At 63.8% G+C, this 26,889-nt stretch overlaps 1 protein-coding gene across 1 annotated transcript in view; it reads left to right on the top strand.

Annotated features, from left to right (window-relative positions):
• Nucleotides 1-25,718, top strand: part of RAB11FIP3 (RAB11 family interacting protein 3) — a 73,316-nt gene extending 47,598 nt beyond the window's left edge. The window contains exons 3-14 of the mRNA XM_021086921.1: nt 199-296; nt 5,004-5,167; nt 7,471-7,620; nt 12,375-12,410; nt 17,173-17,266; nt 18,139-18,242; nt 20,605-20,745; nt 23,047-23,128; nt 23,642-23,779; nt 23,903-24,058; nt 24,155-24,295; nt 24,401-25,718. Of these exons, the coding sequence (XP_020942580.1) occupies nt 199-296; nt 5,004-5,167; nt 7,471-7,620; nt 12,375-12,410; nt 17,173-17,266; nt 18,139-18,242; nt 20,605-20,745; nt 23,047-23,128; nt 23,642-23,779; nt 23,903-24,058; nt 24,155-24,295; nt 24,401-24,514 (1,418 nt within the window). The 3' untranslated portion in view covers nt 24,515-25,718. The remainder of the gene's footprint in view (nt 1-198; nt 297-5,003; nt 5,168-7,470; nt 7,621-12,374; nt 12,411-17,172; nt 17,267-18,138; nt 18,243-20,604; nt 20,746-23,046; nt 23,129-23,641; nt 23,780-23,902; nt 24,059-24,154; nt 24,296-24,400) is intronic.

Below are 26,889 nucleotides of genomic sequence, written 5' to 3'. Positions count from 1 at the left end.
CGATTCAGCGCGAAAGGGTAGCTTTGCCTCAAAAGTCGCGACTGTAAAATAGAGCGCTGGTCTTAGAAGGTGCAGCTGAGTCACAGGAGGAAATAGAGCTGCCTGTTGCCAGGACCGGGGCGCTGCGTGCCCCCTTCCCCTGGGCGCCCAACCCGGCCGGCGCCCCCTGCCCAGCCGCTGAGCACCTTCTCTCCGCAGATCCCGACGGCCAGGGCCAGCTCTACGGTGTCCCGCCCGCTCCCGAGGAGGAGTCGCCGGCCTGCCCTGAGGAGTTCGACGACTTCGTGACCTTTGAGGCAAGTGGTTTTCCGGGAGAGCTGAGGGTCGGCGGCGCCCCTCGTCCTCCTGCGCGCACCGTCCTGCTTGTCCTGGTCCCCAGCGCTGTCTCTGTAGGGACGCGGGAAGGGCGGGCTGGGCTCCCTGAGACAGCGGTCGGGCGCTGGGCTTGGCCGTCTGCCCTGCGTGCTGCTGGGGAGAGGGGCGCGCGCGGGAGGGCCTGTGTGGCCCCGTCCGGAGAGGCCCTCTGGGTGCTGCTGCCCAGGGCTCCACGGCTCCCCTCGCTGTCCTGCCCCTGCTCCGAGAAGCTGCCCGGGTGGTGGTCACCCTCAGAGGACGCAGGTTCACCTCCCGCCAGCACAGGCCCCCTGGGCGCCTTCACCCCTCACTGCTTTGTCCCCAGAGACCAGCTGGACCCGGGCCCACCCCATCCAGCAGCTGTCAGTGTTGTATGTGACCCTGGGGCCAGTCCTGGGGCCCAGCTGGGACGAGTGTTGGCTGTGAGGCACAGCGTGGCCGGGCGAGGGCCACGGGGAGGACGCGAGGCCCCATGCCAGACCCCCAGACTGTGGGGCAGTGTGGCCTGGGGACGCTAGGGATTGACACAACTTGGACTTCCCAAGAGGCCACCAAGTCAGGGGAGAGTCCGCTTCTCTTGTTCGGTGCATCGTTCCTGTGGTTGGCCAGCAGCTGACCCTGCCGTCAGGCCCGCCGACACACCAGCACTCACTTTATGGGTGTTGTGGGTCGAATAGTAGCCCCCAAAAGATATGTCCACTGCAGCTCGTGACCGTGGCCTTGTCCGCGGAGGAATCTTTGTGGATCAGTTTAAGGCTTTTAAGAGGCCATCGTGCTGGGTAGACTGGGCCCTGAACCCAACGACCGGGACCCTCGAAGAGAAAGGGAGCTGACACTGCAGAGAAGGTGGCGAGAAGACGCGGGCGGGCTGCAGGGGCCTGGTGCCAGGCCAGAGCCCCGAGCTACCGGGACTAGGTTTGCCCAGTAGGGAAAGCAGGAGATTTATTAAGGCCTCGGAGGGGGCCGGGCAGAGGTCCCGGGCGCCAGCCCTGACTGCAAGGAGCCTCCCAAAGGACCTGTGGCGGGAAACTGCGGCTGGATGGGGTTCCCGGCGGGGCGACTAAGAAGGGGGGACGGCCAGGGGAGGGTCGGGGGTCCCCGGACGGAGGGCGGTTCATCTACGCAGGCAGTTTCCTGAGGGCCATTGTTTCTCGCGGCCCAGCCTGAGCCTCCACATTCCGGGTGGGGGTCCCCAGCAGGTCTCCAAGGCGAACAGCCGCATCCAGGCTCGGGGTCTGTCTCCAGCCTCCTGGGAACCTATTCAAGGACCTGGACGAGCCGGGCAGGGTCTCCGGGAGTCCCATTCGCCAGGGTAGTGAAAGGTGTGGCATGTGTGACCCGAACGGGTGAGACCCTTGACGCTGGCCTGGCTCCAGAAGCCTGGGCGTGGCAGGCGCAGGCACCGCCTGCCCTTTGGCCCCTCCCTTTCTCTGTGCCGGCGACCCCCACCCCCATCCCGAGCCCACTTGAGTGCGGCCCTGCGCACTCGCGGTGGAGGCTGGCATGGCAAAGGCCCCGCTGCCCGTGGGGACCAGTGCGTGCCAGGGCCTCTGCGGGGCCATGGGAAAGTCGCAGAGGCCACGCCAACGGGGCGCTAAGAGTTGTCCCGGCTCTGCTTGTCCGCTCTCCCTCTTCCTCCCACCGAGCCGGGCAAGACGACAGGGAGACAGGGCTTTTGTGCAGACTCTTATCTGAAAGGTTAGAGATTGAAGAACAAAAGCTTCTCTGTTTTGAGATCTGACTATGGTTAAAAATTCCCTGCACGTCCTGAACTTTGGACCCCTCGCTGGCCGGCTGGCCGCAGGTGTAATGGAGCGTGCCCTGCGAGCGGGCTCAGCGGGCTCAGCGGCCCCAGCGGCCCCAGCGGCCCCCGGGCCGTGATGTACTCTCAGAGGAGCACCGCGGGCAAGTAGGTGGCTGCTGGAAGCCGCCAGAGTCCCCAGCGCCCTGACCCCATGGGAAGGCCGCCTCCACGAGCAGGCCCTTCCCGGAGCTGGTGTGCGGAGCCAGGCCTGGGCCCGGCTGACGTCTGAGGGTAAGAGAAGGCTGTGCCCGGCAGTGGTTCCCCGCGGAGGTGCTGGGCGTGCTTGGGCGCGCCTGAGGTCCTCACTGATGCCCGTGAGTGGGAGCTTCCTTGTCTGCCTGTTGGCTGACCGGTGAAGGAGGCACAGCCGCATGTTCTCAGTGCACTTCAATGTCCATGTGGGTTCAGCCTCACGTGTAACTTGTGGTCATGTTGAGTTGGTGGCATAGGCAGCGGCCTGGGCAGAGCGAGGCTCTGTCTGGTGGGCACAAGTGAAGTGCTGGGAGGGTCAGAACCCCCCGTGCCTGTTCGATGGGGCATGCGCCCTCTGTGAAGGTGGGTGTTCACCCTCCTGCTGTGGGAAACTACCTGGCCTGCTGACGCTTTCTCAGGGCAGCCTGGACCAACAAAGGCTGGAGCAGGTGGGCAGTGTCTGAAATGCGCCGTCCCTGCCCTCCCAGCCCCTGGGACCTCCCTCAGCTCGGCCCTGGGTCCCCACGGAGCCCCCGGGCCGCTCTGGGTCCCCAGGGGGACCGGCTCACTTCAGGAACGGGGCCTAAGGTGGGGGCGTTGGCCCTCTGCTTGCAGGGTGGGTGAGTGGCCCAGATGAGAGGGAGTGCAGCCGGGTTTGCAGCGTCCACCACGTCATCCCGCGTCCTTGGAGAGTTGCTTCTGTCCTGAGCTGTTCTGGGCAAGCCCCAGGGCAGGGTCAGGCTGCAGCCGTGCCTACCTGCTCCGCTCTGTGCGTGCTGAGCTGCTTGCGGGCCCGGGTCCCGCACTGGCCAGGGAGTGTCTGTCCGAAGTGCTGGCTGGTCGGCTGTCTCGAGAGTCAAGGTCTGTCCCCCACAGGAAACCTCAGAGGGTCTCCATCCAAGTCAGGTGTGTAGGCGGCGCCTGCGTCTGGGTCGGGGGTGGGCTGGGAGGGCTCTGTGCAGCCCTCCGGCGATGGGGAGCCTTGTGCCTTTAGAGGTACTGGTCTCTGTTGTCGTCATCGTCAGCAGTCTGGGGGCTCTGCCTGTGCCCACGGAGTGTGATGGCCCCTCGGGTGACAGCAGCAGGCTGTGGATTGCATGCCCCCCCATGGGTTCAGCCCCTCCACAGCAGTGCTGGCCTGGCTCGGCCGCGCCCCTGCCTGCAGGCGGAGCCCGGCGCCTGTCCCATTCTGATGAGGAAGCAGGATGTCCTGGTTTCGGATTTTGAAGTGAGTGCTCTTTGTGAATGGCTTAGTCGCCTCAGGTCCCAGGCAGCAGTGGGCTTTCCTGGGAAACCAGCAGGGCCGTGGAACGCCCACATGGGTCCCTGGGTCCGATCCCCGGGACGTTCTGCCTGGCAAGCAGCTGGCTGGGGTTTCACCACCAGTGACCCGCGAACCCCGCCTTTCCGTTTCTGTTCCCCCACCTGCCGTTGTGACCTCTGAATCCCGAGAGGCTGTGACCTTGTGCGATCGCCATTGCAGCCCCGTTTCATGAGCGAGGTGACACAACTCAGCGTGCTCGAGATCCCAGCCTGGCGCCACACGGCTGGGCTGGTCGGTGGCAGACCGAGTGGGCCCTCGGTCTCCATCGCACGGGCCCCTGGGTCTCCGTCGGGGGCGAGGGCCTGGGTCAGCTGAGGCCCTTTGCTGCCGCACATCTGAGCACACCGCCCCCCTGGCCCCGCTGCCAGAACCAGGGGATGAAGGACACGACGTCTGCAGCCGCTGTTCCGAAGTCTAACTTGGGAGCAAATCGTTAACCTCAGGTTCTCTCAAGCATGGACTGTGGGCTCCTGTTCTAGCCGGTGCTCTTGCTCTCATTAAAGCCAAGACTGTGTGTGTTCCAGGGTTGCTCCAGGTTTAAGTTCATCTGGGCAGCCCGTCAGGCCCTCCTGGCTCCCGGACACCCGGCTGCGTGCGCGCCGCTGGGTCCACAAGTGGAAACAGATGTGTCCCGTGGGAAAGCCGCCGTTTAACCAGCACACACACTCGATTGGTCCCGTAATTGATGAACGAGGATTTTGAGGTTACGCCCCGCAGTCGGACTTTGAAACAGTGGTCTGCATGTTCGTAATGGTAGAAAGTCAGCGGCCACTTTTGTTTATTCATGTGGCTTTTTGGGGCCGCCCCCGCAGCATGTGGAGGGTCCCAGGCTAGGGGTTGCATCGGAGGTGCAGCTGCCAGCCTCCGCCGCAGCCACAGCAACGCGGGATCTGAGCCGCGTCTGTGAGCTACACCACAGCTCAAGGCAGCGCTGGATCCTAAACCCACTGAGCGAGGCCGGGGACCGAACCCGCTTCCTCATGGGTACTAGCCGGGCTCATTTCTGCTGCGCCATAATAGGAACTCCCGACTTTTCACTTTGGAAGGGATGAACCGTCGAAAGTTCACCCCTTGGCTGTCGGTTCTCCCGCGAGTGCCGGGAGCTGTCAGGGGCTTGGTTGCGCGTGTTTATAGAGCGACTTGCAGAGTCGCTCCAGTGCCTTTTTCCCTGCTCTTGGCCCTGAGCCTGTTTTCATGTTGAAGAGCATGGCCGAGTTCTGTAAGCTGACGACTCCGTTCGAAGCGCAAGAGGGACGCGGCCCGCACGAGAGCTCTCCTCGCACGCGGCCCTTTCCCGGAAGCCGGGCTGACTCTCGCGCTCTGCCCTAGGCCACCGAGGTGACCGACAGCGCGTACATGGGCTCCGAGAGCACCTACAGCGAGTGTGAGACCTTCACGGACGAGGACACAGGCGCCCTGGGAGCCACGGAGGAGCCTGGCCACGGCGCCACGGAGGAGCCCGGCAACGGCGCCCTGCTGCTGCTCCCGGGCAGGTCTGTCCCCGCGTGCGCGGCCCCCACGGCGGGCGGTCCCTGGGGGAGGGAGGGTGGCCGTCCCCGCCACCCGTGTGTCCTCGGCCTCCCTGGGCAGCACAGCCCACACGGCCCTTCTGAGGCCGGTCTCCTCTGTTGCCAGCGGGCATCGTCCAGCCTCCCTCTCCAGGCTGAGATGGCGCCTTTGGCTTTTGCATTGCCCCAGGGCGTTTAGGTTCCGATGGTTGGTCCTCGGAGAAAAGCGCCACTGGGATTTGTGTTGGGCAGGGGCCGGCTCTGTGGGTGAACGGGGGAGGTAACATGCTGATGGCCTGGGGCTCCCCGGCTCGCTCTCTGCGGGCCTGCCTTTGCGCGCTGCAGTCGGGGTGCGTGCTGGTGGGAAGGGGGAACGGGCCTTTATTTTGGCCCTTGGGCTCTGCCAGGTCTGGATGAGAGCCTCCCAGGAACTTGGGGGGCACAGGCCTGTCGCAGGTCGGGGAAGGCTGCCTTCACCTTGGCCTTTTTGTCAGTTTTTTTAAGGTAATGAATTTAATTTGAGGACTTTCCGTCATGGCACAGCGGAAACAAATCCGATGAGGAACCATGAGGTTGCAGGTTCAATCCCTGGCCTCGCCCAGTGGGTTAAGGATCAGGCGTTGCCGTGAGCTGTGGTGTAGGTCTCAGATGTGGCTCGGATCCTGACTTGCTGTGGCTGTGGTGTAGGCCGGTAGCTGTCGCGCCGATTGGACCCCTAGCTTGGGAACCTCCATATGCCACGGGTGCAGCCCTAAAAAACAAAACAAAGAAAGAAAGAAAAAAATTTAATTTGAGTCAGGTGATCAAAGTTGAAGAAATGCCAAATCTGGGAAACCATGATGAGGCCTTCGTTTGACTCTGGAAGTTTCTAGGCTCTGGGCCGCTGTGCTGTGTAAGCAGGACTCGCCCTCGGAGTTTGTGGAAGTCACGTTGGCGCCCTTGTGGGAAATGTCCTGTGTCTTCCATCCTGACACAAGACGCCCTGGGCGCAAGGAGGCCGCCTCCTCGCTGCTCTGGCGGGGCTTCCTCTTCCCGTCGGCATGGATGGAGCAGGTCCACGCATAGCTCACCTGAGGAACTAAGAAGGCAACCTCGCCCGGAAGGCGACCACCTGCCGACTGCAGGTGAAGATGAGGGCTGGCGCTGGCTGGTCTCTCCATGGCGGTACTGCGTTGGCAGCACGCCTGTGCACCCTGGCTGTGACGCGGGAGCTCGCCCTGCGTGTCTGAGACGCCCTGAAGGGCCCTGAAGATGGCCCCTCCCGGCCCCAAGCCCGCGTGCGCTCAAGAGCTGGAGCGGCAGCGCCTGCCCTCAGAGGGCGGGTCTGGAGGGACCTGCGGACCGGTCCCCTACCCTGGTTGGAGTCGGCTCTTCTGACCTTGACGTCACGGCACAGCCTTACGGCCAGCGGGTGTGTGACGACAGCAGCTCCTTGCAGAGAGCCCCGGGGTGCCTCTACGGCCAGTTGTCCCGTGTGTCCCCACAGAGCCCTCGCGGGGCAGCGGGGTGGCGGGAGATGGTGCTGAGGGGCAGCAAACACCAGATCTTTTTTTTCTTTCTTTTTTGGTCTTTTTAGGGCTGCACCCACAGCATATGGAGGTTCCCAGGCTAGGGGTCAAATTGGAGCTACAGTTGCCGGCCTCCACCACAGCCACAGCCATGAGATCCGAGATGCATCTGTAACCTACACCACGGCTCACCAGATCCTTAACCCACTGAGCGAGGGTAGGCCAGGGCTGGAACCTGCATCCTCATGGATGCTAGTCAGACTCGTTTCCGCTGAGCCGCCACGGGAATTCCAAACACCGGATGTTTTTATGTTTTTATTTAATTTTTTTTTATGGCCACATCCTTGGCATATGGAGGTTCCCAGGCTGGAGGTCTAATCGGAGCTGTAGCTGCCGGCCTACACCACAATCACGGCCATGCGGGATCCGAGCCGTGTCTGTGACCTACACCACAGCTCATGGCAGCACCGGATCCTTAACCCACTGAGCCAGGCCAGGGTTCGAACCTGCAAGCTCATGGTTCCTAGGAGGCTTCTTTTCCACCGCGGCACAATGGCAACTCCCAAACACCAGGTCTTAAGGCTGATCATGATGTGAAGAAGGATCCTATTAAAAGTAACAGTAATTAAAACATCACCTTCCCCGGCGCGTTTCCCTGTTGAGCGTGACCGCCGGGACATGAACGGATACGTGTGGTCCTCGGCCGCAGCGCGTTTCTGCTGAGAGGCGTGGGTGGCGCCAAGGCCTGAGTCGGCCGCCGTCCCTTGTTTGTCTTTGCAGGTCCTACCTGCACAGCCAGTCGGTCCTCGCAGTCATCGGGGGCGAGGAGCACTTTGAGGACTATGGCGAGGGCAGTGAGGCGGAACTGTCCCCGGAGACCCTGTGCAACGGGGAGCTCGGCTGCAGAGACCCCGCCTTCCTCCCCTCCAGGTACAGCGCTCGCGGCGGCGTTCGGGAAAGGCCCCCTGGCTCGCAGAGCGGTGACCGAGCCCGGCACGTGTTCACTGTGCCAGGACCTGACCAAGCCCGTCAGAGCGTCAGGGCCTCTCTTGGGATGAAGGCTGGCTCTGGGCCCTCTTGTCCCTGTCCCCAGCCACCCCGCGCATACGAGGCCTCAGCCCACGCTGGGGAGCCCAGCTTTAGGGGCCTGCTTGTGCATCACCTTGTGGCTGGTGGTGCGGCTGCGTGCATGCGTGTGTGTGTGGGGGGGATGTGGGGTGTGTGGGGTGTGTGGGATGTGGGGTGTGTGGTGTATATGTAGGGTGGGGGGTATGTGTGGACTGGGGGTGTGTGTGGGATGTGGGGTGGGGGGGTGGGGTAGGGGCTGTGAGCATTTGCCTCCTACTCAGCAGCACCAGCCTCCTCTGCAGGCAGACCTCATTCGTGCCGTGCTTCCCTTTGTGGAGACCCTGTGTCGTTTTCTCTTCTCTTCTTTTTTTGCTTTTGTCTTTTTAGGGCCGCACCTGAGGCATCCGGAGGTTCCCAGGCTGAGGGTTGAATCGGAGTTACCGCTGCCGGCCTCCACCGCAGCCACAGTCACAGCAACACCAGATCCGAGCTGCATCTGCAGCCTATACTCACGGCAACACGGAATCCCGAACCCACTGGGCGAGGCCAGGGATCGAACCCGCTTGCTGGTGGATGCTAGTCAGATTCGTTTCCGCTGCTCCATGACGGGAGCCCCAGCCTGCGTCATTTTTCTTTTCAACAGCCTTTGTTTGCTCCATGTTTCTGTCGTAATTTTGGTAATGCTCGAAATTTCTCAGTGTTTTGCTGCGGTCATGTTCATTGCATGTGTGACCAGGGATCTTTGATTTTACTGTTGCAAAAAGATTACCGCTCCCGAAGGCGCAGATGACGGCTGGCATGTTTTAGCGACATGGTGTCTGTGGTTAAGTTGGGCGCGTTGTCTTCTCGCCAGGACGCTGTTGCCATGCAGCTTGGCTGAGCTTGTGCGGCATCAGCTGCCCCCTGTGCCCCGTGTCGTACGTACCCCGTGCCCTCGACCGTAGGCCTTTGCACTTAAACATGTGTGCCCTCCGACCGGCCTCTGAGGGTGTCACCTGCCAGGCGGCCCTCCTGCCTTTGCTGGTAGCTCCTTGACACACGCGCCATCGGGACGGCCCCGCTTGGTGGAAGCCGAACTGTGTTTCCAAAGGGCGCGCTCGGCCTCTGGAGCCGGCTTGCCGGTGGCTTTTCTTGACGTAGGCGTCCAGACGCGGGGTCGGAGGCCCCGGACGGGCTGCCGTCGCCGCCGGCCTGGAGGCCCCTGGAGATGAGGTTGCAGGGCGGCAGTTAGAGTCTTGCATGTTAACGGGAACCGCCCCCAGTAGTTGTTGCTTCTGGTGGTTGTTGGAGGGTTACTGGTGTGACCACAGGACGGGAAGCAAAAGCCCCCTGGCGCCAGGCGGTGTGCCCCCAGGGGCGCGTTCCTGACGGAGAGACGCCGTGGAGGGGGGTCACCCCCTTGTCACAGCCGCTCCTGTTGGACAGCGGGGCCGCTGGGCCGTGCCCGTTCCTCTGAACACCTGCCAGGAGGGCGCCCCCCGCGGCGGAGCCAGTGCTGAGGGCAGGGCCCCGCAGCCCACGGTCCACTCCCCCTGAACAGGCCCCTCTGTCTCTCCAGCGCCGACCCACTTGCTGCCAAGCTGCACGGCATCCTCACTGATGAGGCTTTTGAGTTTTACTGTAGCCAGTGCCACAGACAAATCAACCGCCTGGAGGACCTCTCCGCCCGCCTGAACGATCTTGAAAAGAATAGGTAACTCAGCAGAGCCTGGTGCTCTTGGGCCAGGGCAGAGGCGGCTCCGCCGGTCGCCCCAGCGGCCTAGGCGAGTGCGGCCGGCCCCTGCCCGCATGCGCTGCCCGGCCCTGCGTGTGCATGCCCGCGTGCATGCCAGTGTGCATGCCTCACCCGCCCGCCCGCCTGGGGAAGGTCTGCTCTTAGAGAGAAAGACGCGCCTGCTCCACTGGGAGATGGAGAGTCCCAGGGGACGGCCTTGGAAGATCTACAGTGAGCCTGGGTCTCAGCACAGATGGGTTAGCAGCTGTCAGGATCGCCCGTTACCTGGGCGCGTGCCCCCAGCGAGCCCCCTGAGCAGTCTGGTAGGCTGCCTGGCCGCGTCCGCTGCTGCCTGTGTGTCCCCTCTGGCTCCGGCTCCTTCTCTGCCCCCAGCCTCCAAGCCCAGGTCAGGGTTCCCCGGGGAGCTGGTCCTTCAGGCCCCACTGACAGGAAACGCTCTGCACGTGTGGATGGCTCATCCAGCGTGTTGTTAGCTTGTTGGGGGTCCGGGGAGGGGCCCCTTGTGCCAGGTGTCCGGCAGCGCCAGCCTGGCGAAGGGGGGGGACCCCAGCGCTCTCATGCGGCAGGAAGGGGCGGGCCCTGCGGGTCTGTGCTGCAGGCTCCTGGTGACTTCCTGAGGGAAGGGGTCTTGGGCTGGCAGGGGTGGTGTGGACGGCAACCCATCCTGACAGCTTCGGGGGTCTCTTTCCTCCCAGGCCTGCTGTCTACCCCTTGGGGCCTCGGCCATGACCGCCCAGCCTCCCTGGTAGCCTCATGAGCATCGGCTAGTTGTGCCCACTGGCCTCCCCCAGTGCCAGTTGAGCCGGTGTACCATTGATCCCTCGTCTACCTTTGTGCGCCGTCCAGAGCGCAGGCTGGGGTCCCTCATCGGGTGAGGGTTGGGGCGGGCCCCGGCCTTTGCGGCCACTGGGCTGCTCCCGAGGGGAGCCCGGGGGTCTCAGCAGCACTGGTCAGGAACCAAAACGCCCTCTGAGGGGTGCCTTCCTGGGAGACCTGAGGATGCCGACATCTGCTGGCCTCTCTTCACCTCTGATGCTCCCCAGCGCCCGCTGCTGGGGGAGGCTGCCAGCCCGGCTGGAGAGTCACTTGTCTCCCACAGGGGCGGCCTGCCAGCGATGTGCGTGAGCGTCCGCAGCGGGCCCGGCCCTCCTGCTCTGCAGCCTCCTGACCACAGGAGGCCCGGCCCCGGGACGGGCACGGTCCCTCCGCGAAGCTACATGGGGCAGAGGGCAGACCCAGAGGCCAAGGAGCAAGTCCAAGGGGTCCCTCGTCCAGGTCCGGCCACCTGTTCCCCAAGAGAGGTGCTCCCAGGGGTCCGAGTCCCAACCCAACCCTCACTGGAATCGGACACGATGTCTGTCGGGATGTCTCCGTGCACACCCTCGGAAGGAGATCTGAATCCCGTTGGTTTCCGGGGAGTTGCCTCACGATCAGTGTGTTTGGTCGTGGTTTTTCGATGGCAAGAGGCAGATTAGTCCCAACCCACCCGGAAGCTCTGGCGTCCGGTGTCGTTTCTACCCGTGACCCTCAGTCAGAGCATATACCATGGTCTCCACGGTCCTGGGAGCCTCTGTAAAACCTACGTTTTGTAGACGTTAAGATGGCTGCTCTACCCAGAGGCGTGTGTGCTGCCAGCCCGCGAGGTAGCTGGTGACTGGACAGCAGTTCTGTCCCGTCCCTTCAGAGAGACTCGGGACGAAGTTCACCTTGTGTTTAAATGGACGGTGTCGGGCGGGGTCTAGTCAGGAGGGGGCCCTGCCGTGAACAGGGGTGTTGAACAGAAAGAGGGGCTGACTGCTGTGGGGGGGCTGGAGCGTCGCAGTGTCGGCTGGTAAGAGCTCGGGAGACCTGAGGGAGAGAGCCCCCCACACCCCCAACCCGGCCTCATGGTAGACGCGTGGAACTTGCTGGACGTGCACCCCCGGCTGCCGGGACGGCTGTTCACCAGGAGGGGTCTCAGCCGAACCCCTGCGCTGCAGAAGTGCCACACGTTCCCGCGGGGGCCTGCGAGTGGGAGGCACGTGCCTCCGTCAAAACCCCGGTGTGGCCCAGGCCGCAGGGAACCCGGAGGCATGTCCTTCCCCGCAGCCTCCCACTGACAGCGGCACCCAGCCCAAGGGCCCCAGGGCTGGGGGACGGATGCCTGCAGGGCTGCGAGCCCATCCGCAGTTACAGCGCCTGTCCAGTCCCGGGCGGGTCTCCTTCCCGGCCTAGGGCGTCTCGGGAACCGAGCCGGGGCAGTGGCCTGGCTCTTAGAGTCCGGGACGGTGACCGCTGTTCTGGGAGAGACGGCCTGTGTCTTCTCAGAGCCTGAGGCTCGTGGTTCAGCAGGCACATTTGAAAACGAAGGTTCGGGCTTGAGAAACGGGGGCTCAGGTCAGTTTGGCCCTTTGGGCCGCTGGCGAGGACCACGTCGGGCAGGCCGGCGTCACTGTCTCGGCTCCGTCCCGAAACGGCCTCAGGAGCTGCCCGGTCCCCGACCAGGTGGGGTTTCAGCGCGGCCGTGGCAGCGCCCACGTCGAAAGTGCTGACACAGCTTTCCCAATACAGACGGGCCCCCTCCCCCTTGGTGGGGAGCCTCTGACGGCCAGGTTCCGGCGGTGGAGGGGGGGGGGCTCAGAAGCCAGCCTCCGATCTGAGGTCTGGTTGTGACTCCCCCTGAAATTTCTCTGGGACTTGCTGAGGCCTTGACGAGCCTGAGACTTTTCCTGTGTCCCCGGGTGTTTGCTGAGCGAGCCTGTCTGTGCTTGGAGCCGGGATGGCGCTGCATGCCTGTGGACGCGCCCCCGCCCAGTGTCGCATGAGCCCTAGCTTCCTGTTCCCTCCCGTTCTTCCCTGCCTGCTCCCTGACACCCCTTTCCTGTTTGTTTTGATTTTGCAGTCCGACGAGGCGGCTCTCCAGCAGGAAGGTGGCCAGGTAGGAGACTCGCAGCCCCTGTGCCCCACGCACGCGTGTGGGAAGCACCGTTTCCAAGGTATCGCTTGAAAAACTTTGGAGAGAACCTTCTCCTGGTTTGGGATTGGAAAGACCCTGAGAAGCCGGGGTGTAGACAGTGCATCCGGGCTGGTGGCTGGGAGTCTGTTGAAAGCTTTGGACCTGCCTCCTGCAGATGAAGCTGCTGATGGGAGGTATAGGTCCGCCCCCCCACCCGGGGCTGGGCCCTTCCTGCGCGCTGGTTCCCCAAGGGCTGCAGGAGGTAGGCTCAACTCCGAGTGTCTGAAGGCCACGCGTTTGTGACCACGTCTGCACTTTTCGGTTTGGGGGGTTCACCGCCTGCTAGCCTCCCGTGGTGACAGGGACAGCACCTGTGCTCTCCCCTCCCAGCCCGGCTCCAGGGACTCTTTCCCCGGGCTTTCTTCCCCGGGAGCCGTGCGCTGTGTTGCTGGATTCCCTTTCTGAGACGGCCGTGGCTTCTCCTGGAGTCAGTCATTAGCTTTGTGTTTCTCCCTGCCTCCTCTTCCCTGCTGGGCCCTGCTCCGGCTTCCGCCCCTGGATCCCGGCCCCACGCTCCGCAGGCTGCGCGCCTGGGCCCGCGTCTCCGTGACGCCAGTCCTGGTCTCTGTCCAGGTGTGGGATCCTCTCACTCCCTGGGCCCCTTCTTCCTTCTTTCACTCTGTTTTCCGTCCAGTGCGTCTCGTAGCTTCTCACCTCAGAGCTCGCGCAGGAGAGCACCTCTGAGAGCTCGCGGGTCCTCTCGGGCTGGCTTGCCGAGGGATCTGGACGGAGGATGGGCTCCCTCGAGCGGCTCTGAGGGCAGTGCTCACTCTCTCTGACCCCCGGCGCTCCTGCAGGACGGTCTGGAGCTTTCTGGCTTGTCTTTGGGACTTTTTTCCCGTCTGGATGCTTCATCCCTGTGGCTCAGACATCTTGTGCCGAGTCTTGCGAGCCTCTTGCGAGTTTTGCTGAGCTGGGTGGAAGGAAGGTGTGCTTCCAGCCCGAAGGCTTCTGCCCTCAGCTCCGGCATCTCCCGCCTCACCTGGACTGACCTTGGCCTCCGGGCCCTGCCCTGCTCCGGGGGCTCTGCTCAGGCCCCTCCCGGCCCCGCCTCCAGCTAGTGCCCTCCCCCCTCAGGCAGCCCAGGTGGCCTGGGCCTCTGGGAGTCCAGCCTGGCTGCTGCACGCTGGGCCCGCGCACGTGGGGCGCCTATGCTCCTCTGCCCACGCCTCCCCCCTGCTGTCCTTTGTCCCTGGGGTGTAACCCCTTGTTTTTCGTTTCCTCTCGGTTTAAGGGCTTAGGGTCACGGAGCAGAAGGGCATCCACAGGTCCGCTCCCCCCTTGCTGCCTCCATCACCCGGGCCCGGGGATCGGGGCAGGATCCAGGGCACAGGCTTTCTCTATGCTGCACCTGCGGCCTGTGTCAGTGCCCAGGCCAGGGACTGAGAGCCCGAGCTGCATCTGAGGCAGCACTGGATTTTTAATTTTTTTTAATCTATTTTTTTGCCTTTTAAGGCTACACCTGCAGCATATGGAGGCGCCCAGGCTAGGGGTCGAATCGGAGCTGCGGCTGCCGGCCTACACCACAGCCACGCCGAATCTGAGACGCATATGTGACTTCCGCTGCAGCTTGTAGGAACGCCTCCCTCAGTGCAGGATCGAAATTGAATCCTTACAACATGAAATCCGGCTCTTAACCCACTGAGCCACAGCGGGAACTCCTTCAGTCGGGTTCATAGTCCGTTGCACCCGGGTGGGAACTCCCCAAACTGCACTGATTGTAGCTTCAGCATGACTTTTCTTTTCACTCCGTTTTCTTCCCAAACAGACTACAGCTGCTGAGACTCAGGAAGGGAAAGCCCCATAGAGTCTTACCCTCCCAGCTGGCCTCAGGGACATGGAGGGGACAGGGAGGGACCTGGGACCCATGGGGCCCTGGCTGCCTCAGCTGCTCTGAGAATTTGATTTTCCTTCCCAGACACGGTCTGGTATCGAAAAGCCCAAGCTTCAGGTGTGTGGAGTTTACCGGCGGGCGTGGTCTGGGGTCGATACACACACTCACACGTGGGTGCAGTTTTACTCAGCTGCAGCTTGCCCTTAGAACTTCTGAGGAAATTTCTTCCACTTTTTTTGTCTTTTTAGGGCCATACCCATGGCATGGGGAGGTTCCCAGGCTAAGGGTCGAATCGGAGCTGTAGCCGCCAGCCTCCACCAGAGCCACAGCAACTCAGGATCTGAGTCGCGTCTGCGACCTACACCACAGCTCACGGCAACACCGAATCCTTAACCCACTGAGTGAGGCCTGGGATCGAACCTGCGTCCTCATGGATGCCAGTCAGATTCACTTCCGCTGCGCCACGACGGACACTCCCGGGAAATCTTTTCTTTATTTCTGCTGTAATTTCACTCCTGACAGTTCAGTCGTTGCGTGTGGCCAGGCTGGCGTGGTTGTGGCTGTGGGAGCCATCAGCCCCGGCCTCTGACCAGACTGTGTACCTTCCCTGAATGCAGATGGCCCTGGGATCGGCATGCCTGGAGACGCCACAGGGTGACGGCGGCTGGGGTCAGGGGACATTTAGGCTGCCGTGTCCACCTGCCAGACCTGCCCTGCCCCCCTTTAGGGTGGATCTGGCATTCTGCCCCCCTTCTCCTGACAGGGCTCCTGAGTGGCTCTGGTTTCGGTGAGCAATCTCGAGGAAGCTTGGCCGAACCCTGGTAGCCAGCTGTGGTTCCCGCCCCTGGATTCGGCCCTTAGGAAGCCCCCTCAGCCCTGGTAGGAGGTCTAGGTTGGACGTCAGCCCCCAGGCCCTGGCCCCTCCTCAGGGTGGTCTCCAGGTCTGGGGCGGGCAGCTTCCTGCCCCAGGAGTGGCATCAGGAGCTCATGTTTGGGTCAAGGTCATGGGTGTTGAAGAGGAGCAGTTAGATGAGAGCACGGTGGCCCCGTCCTGCTCCTGCCCTTCGGGGCCAGTGCCCCGCGGGGTGTCCCGTGAAACCCTCGGAAACGTCGTGATGTGACCCACCCAGCACAGCGGGGCCGGTGGCCCCCGGAACGAAAGATGCCCTTCTTTTTGGTCCCCTTTGAACATTTCTGGGAACAAATTAAAGGACTGTACGAGCTCAGTCAGTCCTCAGAGAAGTGCACTTCGTAGCGTGGCGAAGATATTAGCTTTTTATTGACTGCTGCTTCGGAAACTGACAGCACTGATGGCCAGAACCTAATCAGGGTACAGATTGGGACGTGAACCCACGTTTTCAATTAAAATCACTCCCCTGATGTCTGGACTCTCTGAGGTTCAGGTTCTTTGTGCCTCACGGAAGGAAGTCAGTGAGAGACAAAGTGACAGGCAAGAAGCAGATTTCTTGGCGCTCCCGTCATGGCGCAGTGGAAAGACTCCCACTAGGAACCATGAGGTTGCAGGTTTTGCTCCCTGGCCTCGCTCAGTGGGTCAAGGGTCCCGTGTTGCTGTGGCTGCGGTGTAGCCCGGCAGCTGTAGCTCCAGTTGGACCCCTAGGGAACTTACATATGCTGCGGGTTCGGCTCTAAGAAGCAAAAAAAAAAAAGGGGGGGGGGGAGACTGATTGTGAGAGATGCAAGAGGACATGCCCGGAAGCCCTGCGCCGAGGACCCAGTGGCGACAGTTCTGTTGTCTAGGGGGTGGGGGCGGAAAAGCCCGCCTCTTCCTTTCTGGGAGTCGTAGCGCCTCCTGGCATCTGGTAAGATGTGTACTCAAATCCTCGAACTCCTGTCCTGGGTCCGAATCTGAGCGCAGGCCTCACCCTGTCCCCACCCGACGGCAGGAGGCAGTTCTCGCACCTCCATCGTTCCAGTGGCTTTCTTGAGCAATTATTAACCTACGGTGATCTCCCAGCATCCCCTCTGGTCCCCTATGGGGACTTCTACAACTAGCTGTGCCCACGCCATCCCCGTCACCTCTGCCACCCCCTTAGCAAGGCTGACTGCTCGCGACAGCCTGTGGATCCCCATTCCGCACCAGAGTGAGGGTGCGTGGCTTCCTCAGGGAAGGTGCCACCGCCCTGAGGTGTCCCTGTGCGTCAGAGTCATACCGCTGTCTGCGGAATACCTGCCGAGGGCCAGCGGTTCCCGGGTGGCCTGGGACACAGTGCCCAGGGCTGTGTGGGACTGGAGACCGTGTCTGCTGGTTCTGCTGCCGCGGAGCCCGTGCTCAGCCCTCGGCACTCCGAGCCTGTCCTGGTGTCGCTGCCACGGGAGCGGTGCCTGAAAGTCAGATGGCAGGGCGCATGGGCGACAGTGTGTCGGGAAGGGGTGACCCTGAACCAGTGCTCCACGGGGCTCGGGGAAGATGACATTGTGTCGGGAAGAGGTGACCCTGAACCAGTGCTCCACGGGGCTCGGGGAAGATGACATTGTGTCGGGAAGAGGTGACCCTGAACCAGTGCTCCACTGGGCTCGGGGAAGATGACATTGTTTCGTGTCTCCGGGGACTGAGTCCCACTTTATGACCTGAGTACAAAGTACCCTCGCCTGGCAGCTGGCAGGGCAGGAGGCCGGGCCTGTCGGGCCCCACAGACGGCAGCTTCCTCGCCCAGCTCTCGGGACTGGGCTCCATCCAGCCCCGTCGCCAGCCCGCCCGCTGCTGGCTTCTGGTTTTCTGACCTGCCTGGCGCTCATGTTCCCGGACCTGGCCGTTCGGTCGCCCCCGTTCTCGGTGCTCCTTGTTCTGCTGAAGGACCTCATCTGCTCGGGACTGGCTTTTCTTCCCAGGCACCTGCACCAGTCCGGGGCCCTGACCATGGAGGCCCTGCAGGACCCTCACCCGGACCCCGTGGAGGGCATGGACGAGGACATCGCTGACAAGGTAGGCCCTGGCTGGTGGCCACGGAGAGCTGTGTGCAGGGTTGTGTGCGGACGGCTCGGAGCTCGGAGCTCAGTGGGGGGCGTCCCTGGGGGGGCAGCATGGCGCCTTCAGGGCCGCTGGTTTCCGCAGCTCTCCTCGGGGATGTGGCCCAGGGGTCGTCCATGGTCAGGGCACGCTGGGGCTGGGCACCTTGGGAGCTGGTGGGCCAGTCTGGGGTGCACCAGGCCCTGGGGGCGCTCGGGTCCGCAGGGAGGCAGGGCGGCCCTCAGCCTCCAGGACCAGCTTCAGGAAAGTGCAGGGCAGGGTGGCTGCAGACCCCTCCCCTCCTCCCCCCTCCCCCTCCTCCCCTCCCCTCCCCCTCCTCCCCTCCTCTCACCTCCTCCCTCCTCTCACCTCCTCCCCCTCTCTCACCTCCTCCTCCCCCTCCTCTCTCACCTCCTCCTCCCCTCACCTCCTTCCCCCCTCCTCCTCCCCCCTCCTCCCCCTCCTCCTCCCCCCTCCTCCCCTCCCCTCCCCCTCCCCTCCTCCTCCTCCTCTCACCTCCCCATGTCCTCCCCCGCCATGTCCTCCCCCATCCTCTGTACGGCACCTTCAGCATCTGCCACTCTGCAGAGCCTCCCCTGGCTCCTTGCGCCGGCTGCGACACCTTCCACCCCATCGTGTGTGTCTGGCTCCCAGCTAGTGACCTCGCTGAGGAGACACAGGGCCTTTTTGTCACTCGAGTCCTAGCCCCTGGGCTGGGTCTGGCAGAGTGGTGGCCCAGGACCTCAGGCCCCCAGCGACGCCTGCCTCTCAGGGCCGAGAGCAGCGTGCTCCAGGAGAGCGGGTGTGGAGTGACGACTCTCCCGCCCCCTTCCTGTCTCCCTCCCGAGGTCATCTTCCTGGAGAAGCGGGTGTCGGAGCTGGAAAAGGACACGGCTGCCAACGGGGAGCAGCACAGCCGGCTGCGGCAGGAGAACCTCCAGCTCGTGCACAGGTGAACGCCAGCGCCAGCGGAAGAACCTCGGGCCCGTGGAGAGTCACCACCCAATGCCAGGCTCCCACCCGGGGCCCGTCCAGGGGAAGGAGCAGGGGAGGACCCCCCGGAGCAGAGCGCGGGCTGCTGGTCGGGGCTGCAGACGGGGGCCCCGCCGCTGGGCGCCTGTCCTGACACAGAGGGGCAAGCGGCGGCCAGTCCCTGGAGCTCCCGGCCGGCCGCGCGGGAAATAGCCGTACCTGGAGGCCCAAGGGGAGGGCGCTGCCATCCCATTTTGCGGGCTTTCCAGGGCGTCCGTGTGGTGTTCGGTGTTGGAGGCTGGGGCCCGCACACCCGTTTGCCGCAGTTCTCCTGCAGAGGACCAGGGGCCGGGCCCCCGTGCCACCAGGGCTTGGGGACACAGCCCCGGTTGGGCAAGGCCATGGAGGCCCCAGGCTGGAAGCACAGTGTGTGGTCTGCCAGCTAGGCGGCCTGGACAAGGTCTGGTTCCACACCAGACGGCTGTAGCAAGACTGGCTCTCGCATCCCGAGCTGCAGCATCAGGAGGCTGAGAACCGGGCTGTGGGGGGTCGCTTGCACGCCAATGGGGCAGAGCAGGGTCTCCTGCGCGGTGGAATCCGGGGCTTGGCAGCTGTCCGCTCTGCAGTGCCCCCGCGGACCTGAGCCAGAGCCGGGGTGGAGGGGGCCCTGCTGGCAGGCAGCTGCAACTCCAGAGCTGCGCCAAGGACGAGGCGGGTCGGCTCCTCCCTCCCCGTCCTTGTCCAGGGTCCAGGGAGGTCGGGCCGGGCCCCCAGCCTCCCTTGCGCAGCTGACCGCTGAGCCTCGCCTAATCTGCCGGGCGTTTATCGGCCGCCCACGTCAGCGGTGGAAAGTCCACAGGCCGCGCCGCACCCGGCCCGCGGCTCCCCCGCCGGCCCCTCTGGCTTCACCCAAGTTGCCCGGAAGGCTTCTGTGCCGCCGCGCCCGCCCGCCTCCTCTTCCCGCTGTCCTGGGGATGACAGGCGCACCTCCATGTCTGGCTTCTTGTTCTCCAGGCCCCGCACTTGCTAGCCTGCTCGCCGCTGGGCAGGCTGTGTGGGCGCCAGGTCCCTTCAGCCCACAGCGTCTGAAGCTGGCTTTTGTTCTGCGCGCCCGCCCCCACCGCCTGACGTGACCAGGGGCCTGGCACCGCTGCTCACGCTGCTCTGTTGCTCTGTGAGGTCTCGTTCGCTTCATGGACGCTGAGGGTGGCGTGTCACTTCCCTGCTGGGCCGCTGGGTGCCAGCCTTTAGGTCTGGAAGTGTACCCCTCAGCTTCAGGATTCCCAGAATTACCTCTATACTGTTTCTTCCGTTTCCTTGTCTGTCTGAACGTGTGTTAATCAGATAATAGTCTTTTTGCACCTTCTCTCTCGTTTTCTTTATTCCAACGTTCTCATTTCTCTTTCTTTTTTTGGTCTTTAGGGCTGCACCTGCAGCACCTGGAGGTTCCCAGGCGAGGGGGCGAATCAGAGCTGCAGCTGCCATCCTACACCAGAGCCACAGCCACGCCAGATCCAAGCTGCATCTGCCACCAACACCGCAGCTTGAGATCCTTAACTCACCCAACACGGCCAGGGACTGAAGCCACATCCTCACGGACGCCAGTCGCGTTTGTTGCCGCTGAGCCACAGCGGGAGCTCCCTCGTTTTTCTCTTTTTCTGTGTGTTAGCCTTGGTTTTCTCATTCAGCTCCTCTATTTAAACTGTTTTTGTCATGGTTTCAACTGCCGAGTCAGCCGTTCTTTCTGTGATGCCTGCTCCTGTTTCCCGGCTGTGGCTCCTCGGGTCCCTGAGGGTTCATTGCAGGCGGTTTCCCGTGTGATGCCTGTTTCCGTCAGGTTGTTGTCATCTGTTTGCTTTGTCCATTTTGTGCTAAGAGCTTTTGTGCGCCGTCTGGTGGTCTTTAGCCAAGTGTTCACTCTCCGGCGTGAGGCCCCAGAAAGCAGGTGAGAAGCCCCTTGTGCAGAGGCAGCTCGGGGGCACCGTGCACGGGCAGGGCCTAGAGCCCTGCTTTGCAGGACGGGCAGTCTGGCTCCTGCAGGTGGGCCTGGGGGTCTGGACCCTGCGTGAAGATTCCTCTGGCCCTGGGTTCTTGCTAAACCTGCCTTCGCATCTGCCGCGGCTGACCTGGGTGGGCGGATCCCCCACCCCTAGAGGGACGGGGCCGTCCCTGCCGTCAGGACAGTGCCTGCTCTGAAGCCCGGGCACCCTCAGGCTGCTGAGGGGTGGGTGCCCGGGCTGTGAACTGCGGGGACCAGAGCTGTGGGCCCTCCTAGGGGCGGCCGCTCTCCTGGTCTGGGCGCAGCGTCTCAGGCTGGTCCCGCCCTCTCCTCTGCCTCACAGAGCCAACGCCCTGGAGGAGCAGCTCAAGGAGCAGGAGCTGCGAGCCTGCGAGATGGTTCTGGAGGAGACGCGCAGGCAGAAGGAGCTGCTGTGCAAGATGGAGCGAGAGAAGACCATCGAGATCGAGAACCTGCAGGCCAGGTGGGCAGAGGGTGGGGGGGCATGGGCAGAACCAGCCGGGCTCGCCCTGCACCGCCCTCCAGCCAGAGAGGCACGGTGCCCAGGCACGGTGATCTCAGACCCGTGGGACACTGGGAGGAAGAGCGGGCCCCTCGACTGAAGGGCACACACCCTCCGAGAGCGAGGACAGACCCAGCGCGCACGTCGCTCCCTCCCCTCTTTCTCCCGGGCACGTCGCGTGGTCCAGGCCCACGTCATGGTCTCTCGCTCAGGCGACTCGAGGACGTTGGCCATGCGCTCCCCTGAAGGCACAGGCCCTGGACAGCTGAGGACACGGGGAGACAGAGAGAGGTGGGGCGGCCCCCACGGACTCACGGAGGCCCAGACGTGAGCCAGGAGCCAGGCTGGGGGTCAGAGGAGGGAACCTAAACCTCCACAATTCAGGCTCGCCCCCGGGGTCCCAGACTCCGCTGCTGGGTGGGGAGTCCGGCCGGGGCGGCACCCGGGGTTGCTGCGGTTGAGCCAGCACTGCCCTTAGACATCGGCACTTGGGAGATTTACACGCTGGTCAGCAGTGGCTCCGGGCCCTTCAGGGTGTGTGTGTCTTCAGCTCTGGAAAAAATATATATATATATTTGTTTTTGTCTTTTGTCATTTTTGCCACTTCTCAGGCTGCTCCCGCAGCATACGGACATTCCCAGGCTAGGGGTCCAATCGAAGCTGTAGCCGCCGGCCTACACCAGAGCCATAGCAACACGGGGTCCGAGCCATGTCTGTGACCTACGCCACAGCTCAGGGCAATGCCGGATCCATAACCCACTGAGCAAGGGCAGGGATCGAATCCGCAACCTCATGGTTCCTAGTCGGATGCGTTAACCACTGCACCAGGACGGGAACTCCCAGAAAATATATTTCAACACGTGTTTAAAACTGGGAAATGGAAGCAGGGCTGTGCTGGGGTCTCCTTGGACCAGGAGGCCTCCCAGCGGGCAGATCCCGTGGCGCCACCACCCGACCTGGACGGCCATTCAAGAGCAACCAGGCAGCGACTCTGGGGGACGGTCTCATTCAGCGTGCGCCCGCCGCCCACGTCCACCCTCACCAGCGCCTGCGCAGCCTGCTTCCTGTGCCCCCCGGGCAGCGGCTCTGTGCGCCTGGGCCTCTCGGCCTCCTCCGGCTTCCTGGGGTCTTTGGGCGGCTGCTCGGGCCCTGGAGGGCCAGCACCTCCTGGCATGGCCTTGGCAGCACCTTGTATGTGGCAGGGCAGCAGGATGCTAAGGACATGGGGCTACAGAGGGAACCAAGCTCCTTGGAGAAGGGCCAGGTCTGTGGCTGGAGGATCTGGTGGTGCCACAGCACACACACGGGAGTTCCCGTTGTGGCTCCGTGGAAACAAACCTGACTGATAGCAATAAGGATACAGGTTCAATCCCCGGCTCCGCTCAGTGGGTTAGGGATATGGGGTTGCCCTGAGCTGTGTGTAGGTTGCAGACTAGGCTTGGAACTGGTGGTGGCTACAGCTGTGGTGTAGGCTGGCAGCTGCAGCTCTGATTTGACCCTTAGCCCGGGAACCTCCATATGCTGCAGTGTGGCCCTAAAAAAGGAAAAAATAATTTTTAAAAAAGCACACACACAGATGATGGCACCCAGGGCCCACGGTGGTCAGCACCGGGACACCGAGTAACACGCCGATGACACCGCTGGACCACCCCCAGCACATAATCCAACACGGGACGCCTGTCCAGACAACACGGGGATGCCCCCACCCCACCCCCGGGCCCTGGAGCGCGGACTGGACCCCACTTGGCTCCCAGAGGACGGAGAGCCACAAGGAGCAGGGCCCCTCTCCTCTGTGGGAGTCTCCCCAAACCCACAACCTGTCCAGCGACCAGACACGCTCAGGGTGAGGGCCATTCTACCAACCACATGACTGCACCTGCTCAAACCGTCAAGGCCGTGAAGAACCAGGCACGTCCAGAGACTGCTGCAGACCAGCGGGGGCCAAGGAGCCCTGACGGCTGGTGCAGTGTGGGGACCCTGGCCTGGAAGGGGGCGCTCGGTGGGAAGGCTCGGGTATGTCTGTGGTTTGCTGACGGCTGTGTCCAATCTGGGCGTGGACCCCACGGGGCTGAGCAGACACTCCGAGAAGCCAGGCGGGGCGCAGGTCCACAGGGACTCACCTGTGCAGCTTTTCTGTAAACCTAAGCTCCCCACGCCTGAGGTGGATGTGCGTGCCAGCCTGGCTCATGAGACGCCTCAGCCCAGGGCCCTTGGTGGGTACATGTGGCGGCTGGGGGATCATTCCGAGTTCTTGTGCTTCAGGCTGCAGCAGCTGGACGAAGAGAACAGCGAGCTGAGGTCCTGCACGCCCTGCCTGAAGGCCAGCATCGAGCGCCTAGAGGAGGTGAGGTGCTGGCTGTGCCCAGACAAGTGCTCCAAAGCAGGGCTCTGCAGGGGTGCGGCTGCAGGCGCGGAGCTGTGCTGCGGGCCGGGTGTGGAGAGCAGGGATAGTCAGGGCCTGGCTGTCCCTTTGCTGGGAGACATCTGGTTTCTCAGGATCCTCGGTCCCGGAGAGTGACACTTAGCTTAACCCCTCGTTCGCATCCAGGCATCATGTCCTTGAAGAATTGCCCAGCGGGACCCCGGGGGCCCATCGTCCCCTCCTCACCCACTGTCCCCTGGGCAGCCCAGCACCCTGGGAACACTTGGGCGCCAGCCCTCACCTAGTGGCCGCCAGTCAGCCCCCGCTCCCCAGAGACTGTCCCTGGGCCCCCCGGCTCATCCGCCACGTGTGCAGGTTGGGGTCTGTGTTTCAGCCACGATAGGAGGCCTCGATGTGGCGCCCAGGCTCAGACAGTGCAGGCGACCTGTGAACCACACAGGCAGCAGCTCCACGGCTGCTGTTTCATTTTTGCAGGAGAAGCAGAAGTTGCTTGATGAGATCGAGGAGCTATCGCTGCGGCTCAGTGATGAGCAGGAGAACAGGAGGAAGCTAGGTGACAGGCTGAGCCACGAGAGGCACCAGTTCCAGAGGGACAAGGAGGCAACCCAGGAGGTGAGGGCGGCGCCCCAGGCACACGTGGGCCAACTCCCGGGTGGAGGGGCCGCTCCTCTGGGGTTGGCGCGCAGACCCACCCAGAGGTCCTGAAGCCAAGGCTGGGCCACCCCCCTGCCCCAGCTGATCGAGGACCTGCGCAAGCAGCTGGAGCACCTGCAGCTCTTCAAGCTGGAGGCGGAGCAGAGGAGGGGCCGCAGCAGCAGCGCAGGCCTGCAGGAGTACAACAGCCGCACGCGGGAGAGCGAGCTGGAGCAGGAGGTCCGACGGCTGAAGCAGGTGCGGCGCTGGGCACGTGCTGCCGCTTCCGGGGCTGGCGTGGGGCACGGGGAGGTTCTGCCGCGGCCCCCGGGGTGACACCACCATGTCCCCCAGGACAACCGCAGCCTGAAGGAGCAGAACGACGAGCTCAACGGGCAGATCATCAACCTGAGCATCCAGGGCGCCAAGAACCTCTTCTCCACGGCCTTCTCCGAGTCCCTGGCCGCAGAGATCAGCTCCGTCTCCCGCGACGAGGTATCTCCCCCGCCACCCCCCCCTGCCCTCGGCTTGGCCCCTCGGGCTTCCGATCTGCGTGCCCGGCGGTGCCCGGCCCCGGCACCGAGCCCTTGCCCTCCCCAGCTCATGGAGGCCATCCAGAAGCAGGAGGAGATCAACTTCCGCCTGCAGGACTACATCGACAGGATCATCGTGGCCATCATGGAGACCAACCCGTCCATCCTGGAGGTCAAGTAGAGGCAGCACGGCCCCCGCGCGCCCCCGGGCCCGGACGCAGGGCCCCCGGCGGCCCCGGCACGCCCCTGGGCGGCGCGGAGGGGGCCCCCGGCGGCTCTGACCTCCCGCCCCGCCGCCTCTGTGTGCCCGGAGTTGGGGAAAGCCCCTCTATGACTGCCGCCGCTTCCCGCCGGTCAGGGCAGAACGGAAGGAAACGGGTCCCCACCAGGGTGCTGCTCCCTGCACCCCACCAGGCACCCTGACGGTGCCATCCAGGCCTCCGCTGCCCCAGACGGCGTCGAGGCCCCGGGACCCTGGCGCCCGAGGTGGGGTTGGGAAGACAAGTGGGCAAGGCCAGTGCAGGCCAGGTCTGAGCTGCAGGCCCCTCCCAGCTCCTTGGGCTCCTCAGGCTACCACCCAGCCAGAAGGGACCCCCTGGTCCAGCTTCGGGCCCCGTGCCCCCCAGGCCACGGGCTGTGCCCACCGCCGGACCTGCCGTAGTGACCCTGGGGCGCCAACTCTCCCGTGACTCCAGAGTCCGCCTGGCGGCGGTGGCAGCAGCTGCCCCTCTGACCCTGGGGGGTGCAGGCAGGGCTGTGGCAGGTGCTGCCGCCAGGGCGTGCCCTCCCTCCCTGTGCGGGTCTCTGCCGCCCCGCAGGTGCAGGCTGCTGGAACCACGTTTCCTTGGGGAGTGTGACGTCTTTAGGAGGTGAGGTGGCGCCTCCCCGAGGTGCACCTGGCAGGAGGCGGGTCCGGGCGGGCTCTCCAGGTGCTCAGATCAAGGCCTCCCTGGGACGAGCGTTCCGTCCAGGAGGCCTCTGCCCGGCGCCTGCACCGCCAGGAGCAGCCGCGTCTCCCCGCGGGCTGCAGGGCCTGGCCCTGGGCCGAGCACTGGCCAGTAGCCGCCCGGTGCTGCCAGGTGGGTCACGGCTGTGTGCATGCACCCGCGTGTGAGCGTGTGCGTGGCCTTGTGCCCCTCCCCCCTCTGCGTGGCCCACCTTCTGCCCTAGGATTTAAGATGCAGCCACGTGTTGCACATGTGGGGGGAAGGCCTGGCTGTATATCAGTGTAAACTTGGAGGAGAGATTTTTCTATCATGTAGAGTAGGTATTTTTTATAGATTGAAGGTTGATCAATTTTTTAATACTTCCGAGAGAGAAAACTATCTGTGTGTACACATGAAGTATATATATGTACCATAATAAACACTGGGATTCTGCCTCCCGCCCCGCCCCCGGGTCTGTCTGTGAGCGCGAGCTGCCCTGAGACCGTCACCCAAACGCCAGGCACTGACTCGTTCCCCAGCCTTGTCTTCACCCCCTTGAGAAAGACTTCCAGGCAGGGCGGTCATGGGCTGGATGACGTGCGAGCGAGGCCAGGGCCGCAGCACAGATGGAAGGGGGTGCTACACCCGTGGGGGCTGAGGGGCAGGCCAGGAGCTGCCCACAGTGACATCTGGGCTCGGACAGCAGGAGACCTTCTGGTCAAGCCCACCTCTCCCAGAGGCTGCGGGGCTGCACCTTTGGGCCGCGCCCCACCCCCCGTGGGGTCCAGCCAGGGATGCCCCTGGCACGTGGCGACAGGGTGGGGCCCATGGTAGGACGTGACCCCCAAGAGCAGTTTGGCTGCTACCATGGCAGGCGGGGGGCTGGGGCGTTCGTCCTTGGGGACGTGGGGTCAGGATGAGGCAAAAGCCCCATGGGACTGGGCTGGGACGGCCGGGCGGCCGGGCGGGGGGCCCAGAAGGAGAGCTCACGCGTCACGGGAGCGTCTACGGGTGAGTGGCCACTCCTGCCTTGAAGGGAGGCTGTTAGCTCCCGGTCCTCAAGACTTGAACCCCTGGCCCAGGCGCCCATCTCCCACCACTCAGCCCTGAGCCACCTGCATAGCACACACAGATGGGGAACCTGGGGCCCCTGCCCAGGGGGCAGAGGACAGCTGAACCCAAGTCTGCTGCCCACTTGGCCCCTCGGCGACACCAGGTTGGCCGGCCTACAAGCAGGGCCCCCAGGCCTCGTCCTCAGCTGGGCTGTGGCATTAGGCCTCTTAGGGTCGCCAGGAGCCCAGGCACTGTGTGGGGCAGCGTCAAGGGGGCAGCTGGAGGGGGTGATGTGTCCCAGGAGTCCCTGCCTGGAGCCGGCCTCCCCCAGGAGCGCAGGGGAGGAAGGGCTTGGAAAGGACGATGGCCCCCACCCACGCCCCTGGTGCTGAGGGGGTGGCTCCCCAGAGTTAGTCTGACTCCTTATCACATCCATTTGTGGGACTGGGGCTTGGACCTGGCCATCCCAAGGGCCCAGTCCGTGCCAGGTGTGACTGGCAGGCCTGGACAGGGGCAGCCAGGGAAGGCAGCATCGTGCCTGGGCTGGGGTACAGGCTTCATCCTCAGGCTCCTGGTG

Source organism: Sus scrofa, chromosome 3, assembly GCF_000003025.6.
Source record: "Sus scrofa isolate TJ Tabasco breed Duroc chromosome 3, Sscrofa11.1, whole genome shotgun sequence".
NCBI lineage: Eukaryota > Metazoa > Chordata > Mammalia > Artiodactyla > Suidae > Sus > Sus scrofa.
The sequence above is the reverse complement of the archived record's forward strand: the minus strand, read 5'-3'. Positions and strand labels throughout refer to the sequence as shown.